The sequence below is a fragment of the Vulpes vulpes genome, chromosome 16 (genome assembly GCF_048418805.1).
Source record: "Vulpes vulpes isolate BD-2025 chromosome 16, VulVul3, whole genome shotgun sequence".
NCBI lineage: Eukaryota > Metazoa > Chordata > Mammalia > Carnivora > Canidae > Vulpes > Vulpes vulpes.
This window is the reverse complement of record NC_132795.1, coordinates 72,953,544-72,971,289: the sequence shown is the minus strand read 5'-3', so window position 1 is coordinate 72,971,289 and position 17,746 is coordinate 72,953,544. Positions and strand designations below refer to the sequence as shown.

Below are 17,746 nucleotides of genomic sequence, written 5' to 3'. Positions count from 1 at the left end.
TGGGAGTGACACGATAAATACCATTTATTAAGGTTGAGGGTAGGATACAAATGATCTGTGAAATGCAAATTCAAAACAAATTTGTTAAAGTTCAGAACAATGGTATATCCCAACCGTGCTAAAAGTATTCTTACTCTAGACCACTCAACACGCAAAAATGAAGTGAGCCAACCTGTGCCTAGCTGATCAGGAACAATTATACAATACTTCAAAAGGACCTAAGCTTCCGCTTACTTATCTATCTACAATTTAAGTAATTAATGTTTAACACTTTCATATGAGCTAATGCATGAAGGCATATACACATAATTAACAAAAGCATAGAATCATTTATAATAACTTGCATATAAGTGGCAAGTGTCCCAGGGAAGGGAAAATGCAAGGGGTGAAGGTGGGGACAGGAGTGCCTGGTGTGACCTTGTAAGGCAATGGGTTTGGCTGTGTGAATGCTAGGCGCTCTAACTCATGAGACCCAATAATATTAGGCTGGCAGGGTGTGGACAGCAGGGATTACTGTGGCATTGGCAAATGTGGGCGTGGCTGCTACTACTTTCCTTCTGAGCACAATCATTTAGTATTGTTGAGTTTTTGTTCTCTGGTAGTGTGATTGCAGGTGTCATTTGTAAGGCTAATGGTATACAATCTAACAATTTTATGGAATGATTTGTGACCTGAGATCAAACCTGTTAGTACCTTTAAAGTTATAAAGGCATTAAAAGAATGTAGGAAAAATAACCCCCATGTGGATAAAGTAGACTTTTTTTGGGGGGGGGCGGACAGAATTGTTCAGTTCTACTATTAACCATGTTTTATTAGATCTTTGATTCAAAAACCTACAAATTACCTGGTTATTTTGAGTTTTAAAATCTAAAACATAGTTTAATATCCCAACAGTGTAAAACAGTACTTGCCTGTGGGATCTTAAATTGAGGCTTTAAAGACGCTTTTCATTAAGCACAAATTTATTTCCAAGGGCCTGAAAAATCAAAGGCTTATATTTTGAGCTCTTTGCCTGATATGGTCAAAACAAGGGTTAAAAATAAAGCTGAATGGAGAAAATAATGCCTTAGGAATACTCATATCTGATAGATAAGGGTATTTTTGGTAACTGCAGCCGCTCCTCCAAAATTGCAGCTCCATCTCACCTGTCTTACCTTCACTCACAGCCGCCCCACCTCTTTAAGCTTCTTTCCCTCAATTGTAAAATGAAAAACAATAGCTCTTCACAGCGTTCTGGTGAAAAAAAATTTTTTTTCTTAAAGATTTTATTTATTGATTGATGAGAGACACAGAGAGAAAGAGGCAGAGTCACAGGCAGAAGGAGAAGCAGGGTCCATGCAGGGAGCCCCATGTGGGACTCGATCCCCAGTCTCCCAGGATCACGCCCCTGGCTGAAGGTGGCGCCAAACCTCTGAGCCACCGGGGCTGCCCCGTTCTGGTGAAAATTAAACAAAATGACGCAGGGGCAAGTGCTCTGCAGGCTGAAAAGTAGGCACAAAAGTTAACTAACGTTTCCTGCGGTGCACTGGCCTCCCTCCCGTTCTTGGGCGCCTTCGCCCCTGACCCGGGCTCTGCGGTGTGTTATCTGCTTGTTAACTTAATTAATAAATATTCACCACCGTTGTTAATTTTCCTAGTAACAGTGGGTGCAGGGGTCGGTCCGCCCTGTTCCCTGGCGTGGGGCTCTTGCTTTGCGTCCCAAAGGAGCCTTTGGGGGCGGGAGCCAGCCCGGGTGGCTCTGCGGTTTAGCGCTGCCTTCAGCCCAGGTGTGATCCTAGAGACCTAGGATCGAGTCCCGCGTCCGGCTCCCTGCACGGAGCCTGCTTCTCCCTTTGCCTGTGTCTCTGCATCTCTCTCTCTGTGTCTCTCATGAAAAAATAAATAAAATCTTAAAAAACAAAAACAAAAAAAAAAGGAGCCTTGGGGACCCGGACACCTTTCCCTACCTCGCCCTCAAACTCGCTTCGAAGCCCCGCCCCTTCGGGCCGCTGGCCCCGCCCCCGCCGGGCGCGCGCTCTGTGGGCGGGGCCGGCTCAGGGAGCCGCTCCGTGATTGGCCGCGTCCAAGCAACCGCGGCGACGCCGCGGTCAACACGCCGCGCGCTTTGCGCTGGGGCCACAGAGAGATCGAACGTCTGGAATCCTTCGCGCCAAGCGGCGACCCTTCGCCCGCGGGAGTCGCCGCTTTATCAACCAGCAGGATGCGCCCCTCGCCCGCCCTCTGGGGTCACGTGGCCCTCAGGGGAGGGGAGGGCGGCTGCTGAACAGGAACCTTCTTGGCTCTCCTCCGACAGATTGCCTAGTAAGTGGGATGCCATCCCTTCCACGCCAGAACCTTCGAGGTGCCGAGGTGTTCCGCAGGCTGTGGAGGGGCCGCCCTCCACGGGAGTTCAGCACTTTCTCAGGTTCCCCGAGCTACCCTTTGGCAGTAGGGCCGGCTGAGGCACAGGTACGGGACCCTTCCTGCTGAGCAGCCGCCCCGCTCCGCCCCGCCCCGCCCCGCTCCCCGCGGAGCTCAGTCGCGCTGCTGGAGGACCAGCTCTCCTGGTTTCTGTCTCACCATGGGCCAACAGTAATAAGAAGTGAAGTGCACGTGGGCTTTGCAGTTAACACAAGAACCAAGACAAATTTACTTTTAAGAAGTAGTGATAACATGAATAGTCTAAAACAAAGGGATCTGCATGGAGTCCAGCTTTCTGCAACTTTCCGGGTCTGGATTATCCTCCGGTGCTCTTCCCTTCCTCCACGCTTAACGTGGTTTTCACAGCCACGTCACTAGGGCGAGCCCCATTTTCTTTTCCTCTTTTTGTGTGGGCATAAACCTTCCTTAGGTTTAGTTTCCACTTGGGAGAGTTTTCCTTTGGTCTTTTTGGGAGCTCTTGGTTTCTTTCTTCTCAGAAGTGACCTTCCCAGAGCAGCCCAATTACTCTTAGATTTTCTTTTCTTGGCCCCCGTTTTCTCAACTGTGGGCCAATCCATTTCAGTCTCCTTGCCTCTACCCACATGATTGGAGCAGATGATCAAGAAGGCATGGCTAGCCTCGCTCCTCAAGGCAGGAGAATAGAGGGAGGAGTAGAGGAGTAGATTAAGGGTTTCTGGGGAAGAGTTGCAGCAGGATACCCACTGGGGCTTTATTCCAGCTTCCTTTCCCCCTGGAACAATTGTAATTCAACATCCACATAAATCACAAGATAGATCAACATAATCTAGACTTCATTTTCAGCAAGGACTAACAGGGATATAGGACATTTTGGGTGTTGATAATAAAACAGAACTATTCAGATGTTTGGGCTGAATAATGGACTTGAATTTGTGTACTGTGCCTCCATCTCTGACCTTATAGGACCTACTGTCTTAAGCCATGACAACTTCAAGGTGCTCACCTCAGGACAACCTTGGGGCATCTCTTGGCTGCCCCCTATGGGCAGACTTCAGCAACACAGGCTGGCTGCACTTGGAGCCCCTGTTTCCTTTGATTGGGGCCTTTGGCTTGTGCCCACTTAACCTTTCTATTTTTTTTCCCCTAGGCTCTGCCAGTCTGCTCCTGCCTTCAGCTCAGACTTTCAGTCCTTCTTATTCTTTTATTTTTTTTCTGTTTATACTTCTTCATTCTACTTTGGAAATCCCTTCCTATTTTCCCCAAACGTTAGCTCTTGGGATAAATTTTATTTTTTATTTTTTATTTTTTATTTTTTAAGATTTTATTTATTTATTCATGAGAGACACAGCAAGAGAGAGGGAGAGACACACAGGCAGAGAGAGAAGCAGGCTCCACGCAGGGAGCCCGATGTGGGACTCCATCCCAGGACTCCAGGATCATGCCCTAGGCCAAAGGCAGGCGCTCAACCACTGAGCCACCCAGGCGTCCCTGGGATAGATTTTAAAACTTAGGGCAGTGTTCAACTGGATTTGTTGTCTCTTACTTCTGGATTCCTCTGTTCCTCAATTTGCAATAACCTCGGGTAAAGAAATCTTGAAAAATCACACTAATAATAAAAGAACATAGTAATATCTGGAAAACAATATGTCTCCGTTAAAGAGACAGCTATTTCCTGATACTGGCCTTGTTCGACCTAAAAAAAAAATCACTGCCTTGTTTGAAAATCAGTATTCTCAGTTAATTCTGAGTGATCAATTTAATTCAGCTCAACACGATTACAAAGTGCCAGCTGTATCTAAGGCACGGTGCTGAGGACATTCATATAGTTTGTCCCTGTAGTCATTGAACCTTCTTTTAGTCTAGAGAACACATATCTGAAGTGCCCAAAGTCATACTGGGGAAGTGTCAATGTGAAAGTTGGAACTTTGCTGGAGAGATGCTACAGAAGGTTGGTGAGGGGTCTGGAGAGGCTTAATGGAGGAAATAGAGTCTGAAATGGGCCTTGAAGGTTAAGATTTCACATAGGAGAACCACCTGAGACCAGCTTGGAGCTGGGAAAGCAGGTGGGTGATATGTGGAGGGGTTGCTTTGTCAGGTCATTTGGCATCATTGCTCTGGTAGGTTTCCTTGCTCTGCCAGAGTATCTCTTACCTTGTCTGAGCAGAGTGATCCTTTCTTTTGGGAGATGCCCTTTCTTTCCTTTCCTGTTTTCTTGGAATATTTACATTTTCCGGTTGCTTTCATTTCCGACAATATGGGTATTCTCAGGCTAAAAATCCCTAAGAATCGAGATCTGAATAAGAGTGACTCATACAGGTTCTCAAATACAGTAGAGCCAACCAGACCTTTAAAAAATATTTACTTAAGTCTTTTTTAAAGCCATGTGAATGCAGGAGGCACTGGGGCATGCACCTTAGCTGGAGGATTCAGTTGCCTTTTGCTTAAAATCAAAACGGGTCCATTTGGCCTTAAAATATATGACTTTTCTGAAACCTTTAAGTTCCCAAAATCCAGTTTAGGAGTCTTTTAAGGACAATTTACATAGCTGTGCTACCTTTTGAACCTATGACATGTAGTTCCCTCTAGTACGAAGAACATAGGAGATGGGTGAATGTGTGTCAGGGAGAAGAAAGATTAATTGGACATGATGAAATAATAAAAAATCTTTATTCTGAGCTTCCTTTTCTTGTTTCCATGGAAACCGCTAGCCAAATTTAAAAGTCCTTCCGCTGGCAGTCTTTTTGGACAGATCTCAAATAGAAAGTTGAAGTCTGTTCTTATTTTCATATTCTGTGAATCTAAAGGAGGAGGAGAAGCCCAAACTTAATAGCCCATATGACTGGGAACTTGGGTGTAAAAAGGTACTTGGAGTAAAAGTGGGTATAAAAACAAGGTACAATTACTAAAGGATAATGACTTTTAAATAATTTATTTGGACATAGCTCTTTCCAGTCCATCAAGTGCTTTTCCATGCATTACTCATTCATTGCTAATAATAATATTCCTAATATCTTTTCATGAAACCTCCCCAGCTTCTGTCCAGTTGGCTTCTTTATTTGACTGATTTTCTTTTTTAAAGATTTTATTTATTCATGAGAGACAGAGAGAGAGAGAGAGAGGCAGAGACATAGGCAGAGGGAGAAGCAGGCTCCCTGCAGGAGCCCGATGTGGGACTTGATCCCAGAGCCTGGGATCATGCCCTGAGTGGAAGGCAGACGCTCAACCCCTGAGCCACCCAAACGTCCCTTGACTGATTTTTCATATCATAACAGAGACCTTCAGGGAATGTGGTTGGAGTTTTAGAAATGGGAAAAAAAGAGCATTTCTGTCGTTGCAAAGTTTGACAGTCCAGGGAACAAACTTAAATGTGTTTCATGCTCTGGGTACAGAGGTTAAACAGACCTTTCTTTTTCTCCCAAGCTAATCACGCCCTGCCTGAAGTTGTGGTGAGTGGGTTAAGATTGCATGACAGTCTGGGCCACTCCTTTCCTCTTGTGTACACTAGCTATATTTAGGCAGGTCTAGATAAGTTTAATATGTAGCATATTGCCTTGAGTCTAGTTGGTCCCAGAACAGCTGGCCACATGATTCAGGATGTTTAAGTCCAACTTTATTTTTTTTAATTTTTTTTTAAGTCCAACTTTAAAATAAGACATTTGGAGGGACGCCTGGGTGGCTCAGTGGTTGAGTGTCTGCCTTTTGCCCAGGGTGTGATCCTGGAGTCCTGAGATGAAGTCCCGCTTCAGGCTCCTTGCATGGAGCCTGCTTCTCCCTCTGCCTGTGTCTCTGCCTCTCTCTCTCTCTGTGTCTCTCATGAATAAATAAATAAAATCTTAAAAAAAAAAAAAGACATTTGGAAAGTGAATCCTTGTATTCTAGCTGGGCTGAGCCGTGATCTTGTTCCCACTCTGTCATTAGTTCCCTGTTACACATTCCACCTGTAGAACAGGTGTGTTTTCTCTCAGAGTTTTACCCTGTGTATCCTTTTTGGAAGTAAAAGGTTAGATGCAATTATAATTGGAATATTGATGTGTAATGAAGGTTCAGGAGCAAATGTTTATTTTCCAAAATGGAAGAGCTTTGCATTTTTCTGGTTATAAAAGTAAATCCTCTTTCAGAAATGTTTTAATAATGTAAAAATTTAAACAATATAAGAAAGGCAAAAACTACACTTACGTCCACCACACAGATAAAACTACTATAAACTGTTAACAGTTACCTTTCTCGATGCTTTTCTCCTTGTATACAGGGATATATGGATAGATATTGAATTTTGTGGATACATTTTAGCAATGTATGTGGATATCTTGTCAGCAAATATGCATCTATGTTAACATTTTTAACATGGCAGATGGAAATCCACTTAATGGTTGTACTGTAATTAATATGAAACCAATCCTCTGTTGATGTTAGATTGTTTCTAAGTCTTCAGGAATACTGATTTTTGACAATTGCCCTTATAGGAGGTCTCTGTGACTTACTTAGATCCCAATTCAGAGATGGCACTATCAGTCTTATCTTCCACCATCTCTGAGCAGCCGCTGCCGGGGCAGGAGGGACAAAGCAACACCAAAACAGACTTGGCTGGGCAGAGTCTCATCTCATCGGAGGAATGGCTTCAACTGCATGGGCTTAAGAACAACAAATTGACCTTGAAACAAATTCTGTCACAGATTGGATTCCCACACTGTGAAGGTAGAGTACTCAGAAAGCAACACTGGTTGGGAAACACAACCAGAATGCCGTCAGTCCTTTAGCCTTTGAGGTGGCTGCATCCACTCCAAACCTCCTCAAACCACAGACCTCTGAGCTTTTTTGATCTCACATCCTTCTTGGCAAAAAACGTGCATGGACCCCCAATGCATGTGTGTTACATAGAAGTATGATTGTCAGTCCACTCATTAAATATTAGTGATGCTTAATTTTATTCTTAGTCCTTTTCAAGATGAAATAAAAAATAAATAGAAGTTGTACATACTCTAGCGGATGTGTTCTTCATCTTTTGGAATGTATAAACCCCTTTAGGAAGCTGTTGATTAAGACAATGGCTGTGTGTGGTTTTGGGGAGAATGTGCTGTTTTCCTATTGTGGCCTCTCTTATGTGACAGGCTAGCTTTTCTAAACACGTTTAGAAATCTGGTTCTGAATTTTCAGTAGTACTTCCCTCCAACAGGTAGTATGAAATGGATGAGGATGTGTTTTATTTTTGTTTTTATTTATTTTCTGATGACATACTGATTTGGGTTGCTACTGAAATATAGGGCCTGAGGACCAGGAATACGGAATGTCTTACAGAGTGTGAGATAGCCCACCCAGTAGGTGTATCCTGTCCAACATGTCAGTAACACCCCAGTTGAGGAGCACTCCTCCAGTCAGGCAATTTCCAGTACTTGGATTTTACTCAGTAATTCTGGATTAGCCAATTAATAAACACATATTTATTGAGTGGCCAATAATAACTATGTTTTTGAGATTTTTTCACTTGTTCCCTTGGCAGCATTGTTCCATATTGGTCATAAGGAAGGTCTAGGGGATGCGGCTTTGGACTGATCTGGAGGTCCATTCTAATGACAAGGCCTTGCTTTTCAGAGCCCAGGCTGTGTGTTCCCATTTATCCTTTCACAAGGGGTGGTACAGCCCCGCATCTTTGAAATACCTTTGGAATGGGGTTCTGCCAGACTTGGGGTCTATGGGATTTTTCCCCTTCTATATAAGGAAACAAAGCAGGAAAAGTTTGACGAGAAATTCTGTTCTGTATGGGTGCATGGGTGTCTCAGTTAAACATCTGCCTTTGGCTGAGGTCATGAGCTCAGGGGCTTGATCCCAAGACCCCCTGTCAGTCTCCCTGCTCAATGGGGAGTCTGCTTTTCCCTTCCCCTCTGCTTCTCCCCCTGCAGGTGCTTGCTCTCCCTCTCTCTCTGAAATAAATAAATAAATAAAATCTTAAAAAAAAGAAAAGAAAATGAAATTCTGTTCTGTAACAGGCATAGAGATTTTCTGTTTCATCATGCCAATGATGAAAGTTGGAAAGTTGTGTTTTTCAAGGTATTTGTCCTTTTCATCAATGTTTTCTAATATATTAACAAAACATATTTCATAATATTCCCTTACTATTTTTTTAGTGCCTGCAGAATCTATAGTGATGTTCCTTCTTTCAGATATAATCTGTGGGGTTTTTTTCTCACTTCTTTCTTGATAAGTCTTGTTCAGGGTATATCATAACTGTTTTCAAAAACCAGATTTGGGGTTTGTTATTGTTGTTGTTGTTTTCCCTATTCTTTGTTTTCTCTTTCATTGACATCTGCTTAGAACTTTATTATTTATTTTCTTTGACTTACTTTGAGTTTAATTTGCATTTCTTTTTCTAGCTTAAGGTGGAAGCTTAGATAATTGCTCTTAAGCCTTTCTTCTCTTATAGTCATTTAAAATTTCTGTAAGCATTCCTTTAACTGAATCCAAATCTTGATAGGTAATATCTTCATTGTTACTGAGTTCAGAATATTTTTTTTCTCTGGAAGCTTTTTTCTTTGATTCATTTTTAAAAGAAATGTTTAATTTGTAAATATTTCAGGATTTTAAAAGATACCTTGTTATCTAATTTACTACAATTTATGTCAGAAAACATAGCCTGTAACAGTTTCATCTTTTGAAATGTACTGAGATTTGTTTTATGGCCCAACATGTATCTTGGTGCACATTTCATGCACACTTGAAAAGAATGCGTATTCTGCAGTTGTTAGGTGGTATTTGTAAATGTTCATTAGTTCAAGATGGTTGGTTTTATTCTGTTATAGAGATGTGCAATGTCTTCAGAGATTTTTTGCCTAGCGGTTTTGTCCATTTCTCCTTTTAGTTCTCTCAGTTTTTTTTTTCCTTTCAGTTTTATTCATGTAGTTTGAAGCTCTAAATATATACACATTTAGGGTTGTCATATCTTTTTTATGAATTGATAGATTTTCAAATGTCTGTCTTTATCTCAGTTGGTAGGCCTCATTTTGATGTTTACTTTGTCAGATATTGATACCACTGTAGCTTTCATATGCTTCATTTGCATGTGGCATATATGTTTACAGTTTTTTTCCTTTTAAACTATCTGTAGTCTGTCTACTTAAGGAGTGCCTCTTTAATACATTCTCATAATCTCTTTTAATTATAGTGTTTGATTCTCTACATTTAGTAATTGATGCAGTTAGATTTAGGTATGCCATTCTATATGTTTTCTTATCTTTTTCTTTCCTCTGTTTCCCATTTCCTGCCTTCTTTTAGGTAAATTGAATATTTTTTTAATATTTTATTTCATTTAAATTTTTCCATTTAAATTTCAATGGGATTTTTACATATTCCTTTTTACATTATATTTTCAGTGGTTGTTCTAGTGATTATATCCTTGTCACAGTCTGCTAAAAGTTAACTTTGTACTATATCATGTAAGGTGTAAGAATCTTGCAACAGTGTAACTCCACTTAGCCTCACTCTGGTCCTTAGTATTATTGTTTTAATATTTTATTTTTATATACATCAAAAATCTCATAAGCCAATGTTATAATTACTGCTTTAAAAAGTCATTTGTCTTTTAAAGAAACTGAGAGGGAAAAAATAACATTTTATAATCTATATGTTTATTATTTATAATATTCTTCCTTCCTGTAAGACTTGCAGTTCCATCTGGTATTTGTTCCTGAAGAATTTCTTTTAAGCATTGCTTATAGTGCAGGTCCTGCTACTGACAGATTTTCTTAGTTTTTTTTTTTTTTTTTATCTAATATTGTTTTTATTTCACCTCTTTTTTTGGGGGGCGATGATTGGTTGGTTGATACTTTTTTTTTTTTTTGAGAGAAAGAGAACACGTGCACTCACACTTATGTGTGCTACAAGAGGGGGAGAGGGGCAAAGGAAGAGGGAAATAGATAATCCTAAGCAGGCTGTACACCCAGCACAGAGCACAAGGTGGGGCTTGATCCCACAACCCTGAGATCATGACCTTAACCAAAATCAAGAGTTGAATACCTAACCTACTGAGCCACCCAGATGCCTCATTGGTTGATACTTTTTATCCTGAAGTGATAGCTTTACAGGAAGTTGCAAAGATAATATAGAAAGATCCCAAATACCCTTCACTGTGTTTCTCCTAATGGTTTTACATCTTATAAAGTTATAGTATAATATCAAATTCCCGGATTTGATATTGATGCAGTGTATGTGAATAATTCTGTGTAATTTTACCACTTGTGTAGATTTGTGTAGTCACCACCACAATCAAGATTCAGAATGTTTATCACCACAAAAATCTCCCATGTGTTACAGTCTCCCTTGTGTTACATCATTATGGTCGTACAGATACCCTACCCCCCAATATCCTTAGCTTCTGGCAACCATCAGTGTGTTTTCTATTTCTAATTTTCTCATGTAGAGAATGTTTATATAAATGGAATTTTGTAGTATGTGACCTTTTGAGATTGGCATTTTTTCATTTGGTATTATTTCTTTGAGGTTCATCCAAGTTGTTGCATGTAGCAATGGTTTATTTCTTTTTATTGCAGTAGTTTTCCAGAATATGGATGTACCACTGTTTGTTTAGCCAGTCATCTTTAAAGACATCTGGATACTTTCTTTTTTTTTAAGATTTTATTTATTTAATCATGAGAGACACACGGGGGTGGCGGGTGGGCAGAGACACAGACAGAGGGAGAAGCAGACTCCATGCAGGGAGCCTGATGTGGGACTTGATCCCAGGACTCCAGGATCATGTCTTGGGCTGAAGGCAGGCACTAAACCACTGAGCCACCCAGGGATCCCCATCTGGGTACTTTCCAGTTTGGGCCCATTACAAATAAGTCTATTATGAGCAGTTGTTTATAGGTTTTTGGGTAACCATAAGTTTTCATTTCTCTAGGGTAAATGCCTAGGAATGGAATTGCTATGTAGTATGTTAAGTGTGTGTTTATTTATTTATTTTCTGTTTAGTTTTATTTTATTTTGTTAAGATACTGCCACACTTTTCCAGGGTGGCTATACTATTCACTTCAGTAATATATGAGAGAAACAGTTTCTCCACATCATAACCAGCATTTGGTTTTGTCTCCATTTAAAAGTTTTAGCTATTTTAATAGTTGTGTAGTGATATTTCATTGTGGTATTAAGCCTGTATTTCCCTAATGTCTAGTTTTGTTGAACATATTTTCATGTGCTATTGTCTTTGGCAAAATGAATGTTTCTTCATGTCTTCTGATCATTTTCTAATTAAATTTTTTAATGTTTAGTTTTGAGAGCTCATTATTTATTCTAGATATGAACATGGCTTGCATGTTCATTCTAGATATGAACATATTTTCCTAGTCTGTAGCTTATGTTTTCATCCTCTTAAGAGAGTTTCTCAGAGCAAAAGTTTTAAATTTTGGTGACTTTATTGATTTATTGATTTTTTTGCTTATATGGATCTTGCTAATTCTTAAAGACTTTCTCCTATTTTTTTAAACAAAATTTTATAGTTTTACATCTCGTATTTAGCCCACAATCAATTTGAGTTACTTCCTTTATAAATTTCATTTTTGGACTATGAATATCCAGTTACTCCAGCCCCTTTATTTAAAATAAAAATATTTTAAAAGCTTTTGCACACTGAAGAAAGCCATCAACAAAAAGACAACCTACTGAATGGGAGAAGACATTTGCAAGTAATATATCCAATAAGGGGTTAATATCCAAATTATATAAAGAACTTATACAACTCAACTAAAAAAACAACCTGATTTAAAAATGGGCCAAAGAGCTGAATAGACGTTTTTTCAAAGAAGATATCCAGATGGCCAACAGATACATGAAAAGTTGCTCAACATCACTCATCATCAGGGAAATGCAAATCAAAACCAAATGAGATATTATCTCACACCTGTCAGGATGGCTAAAATAAAAAATACAAGAAATAGCAAGTGTTGATGAGGGTGTGGAGAAAAAGGAACCCGTATACACTGGTGGTGGGAATGTAAACTGGTGCAGCCACTGTGGAAAACACTGTGGACATTCCTCAAAAAATTAAAAATAGAAACACCATATGATCTAGTAATTCCACTACTGTGTATTTACTCAAAGAAAAGGAAAACACTCATTTAAAAGATTTGCACCCCTATGTTTATTGAAGTATTATTTACAATAGCCAAGATGTGGAAGCAACCTAAGTGTCTACTGATAGACTAATGGATAAGGAAGATGTGGTATATATCTACAATGGACCATTATGAATCCATAAAAAGGGATGAGATCTTACCACTTACAACAATAAGGATAGACCTAGAGGGTATTATGATAAGTAAAATAAGTCAGACTGAGGGGGATAAATATTATATGATTTTATTCATGTGGAATCTAAAAAACAAAATGAGTAAACAAATGAAAAGCAGAGTCAGACCTATGCAGGGGACCTTTGATTGGGTTGTCTGAGTTGGTGGCATGGAGGACACAGGATTCCAGGTATGGAATGAGTAAGTCACAAGAATAAAAGGCACAGCAAAGGGAATATAGCCAGTAATATTGTAATAGTGTTGTATAGTGACATATTGTAGCTACACTTATAGTGAGCGTATAACATAGTATTTGGAGAAGTTGAATCACTGTGTAGTGCACCTGAAACCAATGTAACATTGTATATCAATATAGGAAAATAAAAAATGAAATGACAAAAGACTGTCCTTTCTCTTTTGTTTTACTTTTGCATCTTTGTTAAAAATTAGGTGGTTGTACTTGTATAGGATTATTTTTGGGTTCTCTGTTTTGTTTTATTTGTCCATGTGTCTGTGTCTCTACTAATAGATCTAGATTAATATAATTGTGTAATGTCTTGAAATGGGCATACGGATTCCTCCACTTTAATCTTTTTTTTTAATATTTCTTCCTCCACTTTAATCTCTTTCAAAATTGTTTTAGCTACTCTAGTTTCTTTGCCTTTTCACATTTTAGAATAACCATGTCTGTGTTTACAAAAATATTGCTGGCATTTTGATAGAAATTGCATTAAACCTGTGTGCCAATTTAAGAATTGACATCTTTACTATGTTGAGTTTTCCAGTCCATGAATATGGAATACTTTTTCTATATATTTATGTTTTCGATTCATTTCATCAGTTGTAATTTTCAGTATACAAGTCTTGGACATGTTTTGTATTTTGTTTTTCTAATCAATTGTAAATGCTCTTATGTTTTTAATTTTGGTTTCCACGTGTTCATTGCTAATATATAGAAATATGACTAATTTTTTAAGGTTGACCTTCTATCCTGTGACCTCATGTACTGGTTCTAAGAATTTTTTTGTTACTCTTGATTCCTTGAGATTTCTAGGTAGACCATCATGTCCTCTCCAGATAAAGTTTTCACTCTTCCTTTGTGATCTATATACCTTGTATTTCCTTGTCTTACAATGTGCTGGCTAGAGCTTTCAGTACTGTGCTGTAGCAGTGAGAGTGGACATTTTTACCTCATATTAGATCTTTGAGGAAAGCTTTCAATCTTTTACCACTAAGTATAATGTTAGCTGTAAGTTTTTGTAGAATTAAAAAAATCAGGTTGAGGAAGGTCTCTTATGTGTCTTATGTGTCTCTAATGTGCTGAAAATTTTTATTATGAATGGGTATTGAATTTTGTCAAATGATTTCTCTATGTCAGTTGAAAGGATCATGTGATTTTTCTTTCTTCCCTAGCCTATTAATTTGGTTGATTATATTGATTGGTTTTTGAATATTGAGCCAATATAGCTAATGCATTTTTGATATGTAATCATGAAGGATATTAGTTTGTAGTTTTTTTCTTTTCTTTTTTTTTATGCTTCCTTTGTCTGGTTTTGGTATGAAGGTAATATTGGCTTCATAGAATGAGTAGGGAAATGTTCCCTTGTATTCTATTTTCTGGAAAATATTGTGTAGAATTTTAATTATTTCTTACATGTTTAGTAGAGTTCTCCAGAGGCCTGGGAATTTCTGTTTGAAAAGTTTTTAATTATAAATTCATTTCCTTATTAGGTAGGATCTATTTCATATTAAAAAAAGTTGTGGCAGTTTGTGGTTTTTGTGGAATTCATTCATTTCATCTGATATGTGTTTGTGTGGAGTTGGTTACAGTATTCCATTATTCTTTTGATTTCTGAAGGGTCTTTTTTTCCTGTGCCATTCCTGGTATCAGTAATTCATGTCTTTTTTCCTTTTCCTTTTGTCAGTTTTATTAACCTTATTAAAATATCAGCTTTTTATTTGATTTTCTCTATTGCTTTCCTGTGTTCAATTTTCTTGATTTCTGCTTTGGTCTTTATTATATATTTCCTTCTGTTTACTTTAGATTTGTTTTGCTGTTCTTTTTTAGTTTCTTAAGATGAGAGCTTAGATTATTGATTTGAGGCTTTTCATCTCTTCTTATATAAGCATTTAGTGCTATAAATTTCCCTCCTGGCAGTTCTTAAGCTGTGTTCCTCACATTTTTATATGTTGTATTATCATTTTCATTCAGTTTAAAGTATTTTTAAAAATTTCTGTTATATTTCCTCTTTGACGCATGGAGTTTTTAGAAGCATGTTATTTAGTTTCCAAGAGTTTGGACATTTTCTTGTTATCTTTTTGTTACTGATTTCTAGTTTGTTTCCATTGTGGACAGAGAACATACTCTGTTGTTTTTAGTTCTTTTAAATTTTTTGAGGTTTTTTTTTTTTTTTTTTTATAGCCATGGATATGATTTGTCTTGGTATATATATTCTGCACTTGAAAAATAATGTGTATTCTTTTGTTGTTGTGTAGGTTTTTCTTTTTTTTCTTTTAAAAATATGTTGTTTATTTAATTGACAGAGGGAGTGAGAGCACAAGCAGAGGGAGTCACTGGCAGGCAGAGGGAGAAGCAGGTTCCCCAAGGAGCAGGGAGCCTGATGTGGGGCTCGATCCCAGGACCCTGGGATAATGACCTGATTTGAGGGCAGATGCTTAACAGACTGAGCTACCCAAGCACCCCTGGATTTTTCTATAAATGCCAATTAGATCCTGTTTGTTGATGGTATTGTTGAGTATCCTTGATGGTTTTCTGTCTTGCTATTCTATCAACTATTGAAAGGAGCAGTACTGAAATTTTCAACTATAAGTCTGCATTTGTCTTTTTTGCCTTTCAGTTCCATCAGTTTTTGCTTAAGATATTTGCAGTCTTTTGTTTGGTGCATACACACTTAGGATTGCTATGCTTCCTGGTGGGTTGACACTTAAATTTATATAATGTTCTGCTCTATCCCTAGCAATATTCTTTGCTTTAGTTTACTTTTCTTATATTAATAAAGTCAGTTTGCTTTCTTTTTATTAATATTTAAATGATGCCTCTTTTCATTTTTATACTTTTAACTTATATATGTATTTATGTTTGAGGTAAGTTTCTTGTAGATACCCTATGATTGGGTCATTTAAAAAAAATCCTCTTTGCCAATCACTAGCTTATTTTCTCTTTTTAAATTTACTTATTACATTTTGATTTTAATTCCAATATAGTTAATATACAATATTATATTAGTTTCAGGTGTACAATATAGCAATTTGACAATTCTATCCATCACCTGGTATTCATTTTGACAAGTACATTCCTTAATCCCCATCAATCACCTATTTCACCCATTCCCCCACCCACCTACTCTCTGATAATCACCAGTTTGTTCTCTGTGGTTAAGAGTCTGTTTCTTGGTTTGTCTCTCTCTCTGCCTTTTTTTTTTCTTTGCTCATTTGTTTCTTAAATTCCACATGAGTGAAATCATATGACATTCAGCTGTAAAAAACAAAAATGAAATCTTGCCATTTGCAATGACATGGAGGGAGCTAGAAAATATAATGCTAAATGAAATAAGTCAGAAAAAGCCAATCACTATCTTTTAATTGTTCTACTCAGGCTATTTACATCTAATATGATTATTAATTTGTTAGAGCTTAGACTGTGTATTGCCTTTTTTACCTCTGTCCTAATCATTCTGGACAAAAGAACCAGGAAACCAAGAAACAAACTTTGGTTTTCTTCTCCATTCATTCGTATTAAAGGATTATGAATGTCATAAATAGTTAACATATATCATAGCACCTAGAAACACTTCATTATTTATGACAGAATACCAAGCATCACAAATTTTTGGTGTCACTAGAGATATAATTTGAATGGTGTCAGGGAAAACATTTTGAAATAAAAATAGAAACATTGATAATGCACCATTTTGACTGCTTTTCGTTATAAAAATGCAGATTATGTGACTTCTCTGGGGAGACTTGTGGCATCCCGGTATGCTGATGGCCTGTTCCCACAGTTCTGCAGACCTGAAGACGGCAGAGTATACAATGTAAGTCAGCATTCCCTTGATGGACAGGCTCTATGTCCTGCTTCTGAGTTCTGGGAGTGGCCTATGTGAAGAGGCTTACACTGCTTCCTATTGATGCAGTGGAGCCAAGGCCTTATCAGGACTGGAGGCTTTCTTGTGGCAGCATGGAGCATGCTGAAAGTTATGGCTTAGTTAGGACCTGGGAAGGGAAACACTTGACCTCTTAGAGATGAATGCATAAAGCTGTTGACCAGAAAGTGAAAATGTTTGCATGCATATCAATACTTTGTTTTCCCTTGAAAATAAAGGTGAAAGAATAGTATGACCAAAGTTAGCTAACAGGAAAGAGCAGCTACTGACCTGACAAATGCCATGGAGATAGAGGGCCACTTTTACAGGTAGTAGTGGACAGAGCAAGCAGCACCTCTTACCGAGGTCCTTAATTCTGGCAGTTCAACACATGACTTGTGTATACCCGTAAGTGTCTGCCCCTATGCACACCCTGGCCCACCACAGGAAGTTCAGAAAGACACATGTCCTATCACATCACTTTATGGATATTTGTTCATGTCACTGTACATCTCTGTACCACCTGGATGGTAATTTCTTAATATTTAAAAAATTTAGGGGTGCCTGGTTGGCTCAGTTGGTAGAGCATGTGACTCTTGATCTCAGGGTTGTCAGTTTCAGCTCCACATTTGGTGTAGAGATTACTTAAAAATAAAAATCTTAAAAAAAAAAAAGTTTAAATTACATTTTGAACTTAGCCTGGTTGTTAAGCAATAATATCCAAATAATTCTGAGTTCGGTGTGCTAAGTATATTTTTTTATCTGAACTACATGGAAATCAGTAGAACTATTGTAACATCCATCTTTGTCATCTCATCACCTCCACAGCCACTGTGACATGGTCTCATCCTTGTTTCTGTACTGTGGTAGGAAGTTTAAAAAGTGCTGTGAATATTAATGAGAGATTTAGGAATTTTGCCATAAGCAGCCACGGAGAGCAACAGGAAGTGGTGCTGGAGCTTGAGGGATAAGCTGGAGAGACGTAAG

The 17,746-nt window shown here is 38.3% G+C and overlaps 1 protein-coding gene across 1 annotated transcript in view; it reads left to right on the top strand.

Annotated features, from left to right (window-relative positions):
* Positions 1-2,074: 2,074 nt before the first annotated feature.
* Positions 2,075-17,746, top strand: part of VWA3B (von Willebrand factor A domain containing 3B) — a 201,851-nt gene continuing 186,179 nt past the window's right edge. Inside the window, 3 exon segments of the mRNA XM_072742949.1 lie at positions 2,075-2,301; positions 6,843-7,074; positions 16,617-16,711. Coding sequence (XP_072599050.1) covers positions 6,879-7,074; positions 16,617-16,711 — 291 coding nt within the window. The 5' untranslated portion in view covers positions 2,075-2,301; positions 6,843-6,878.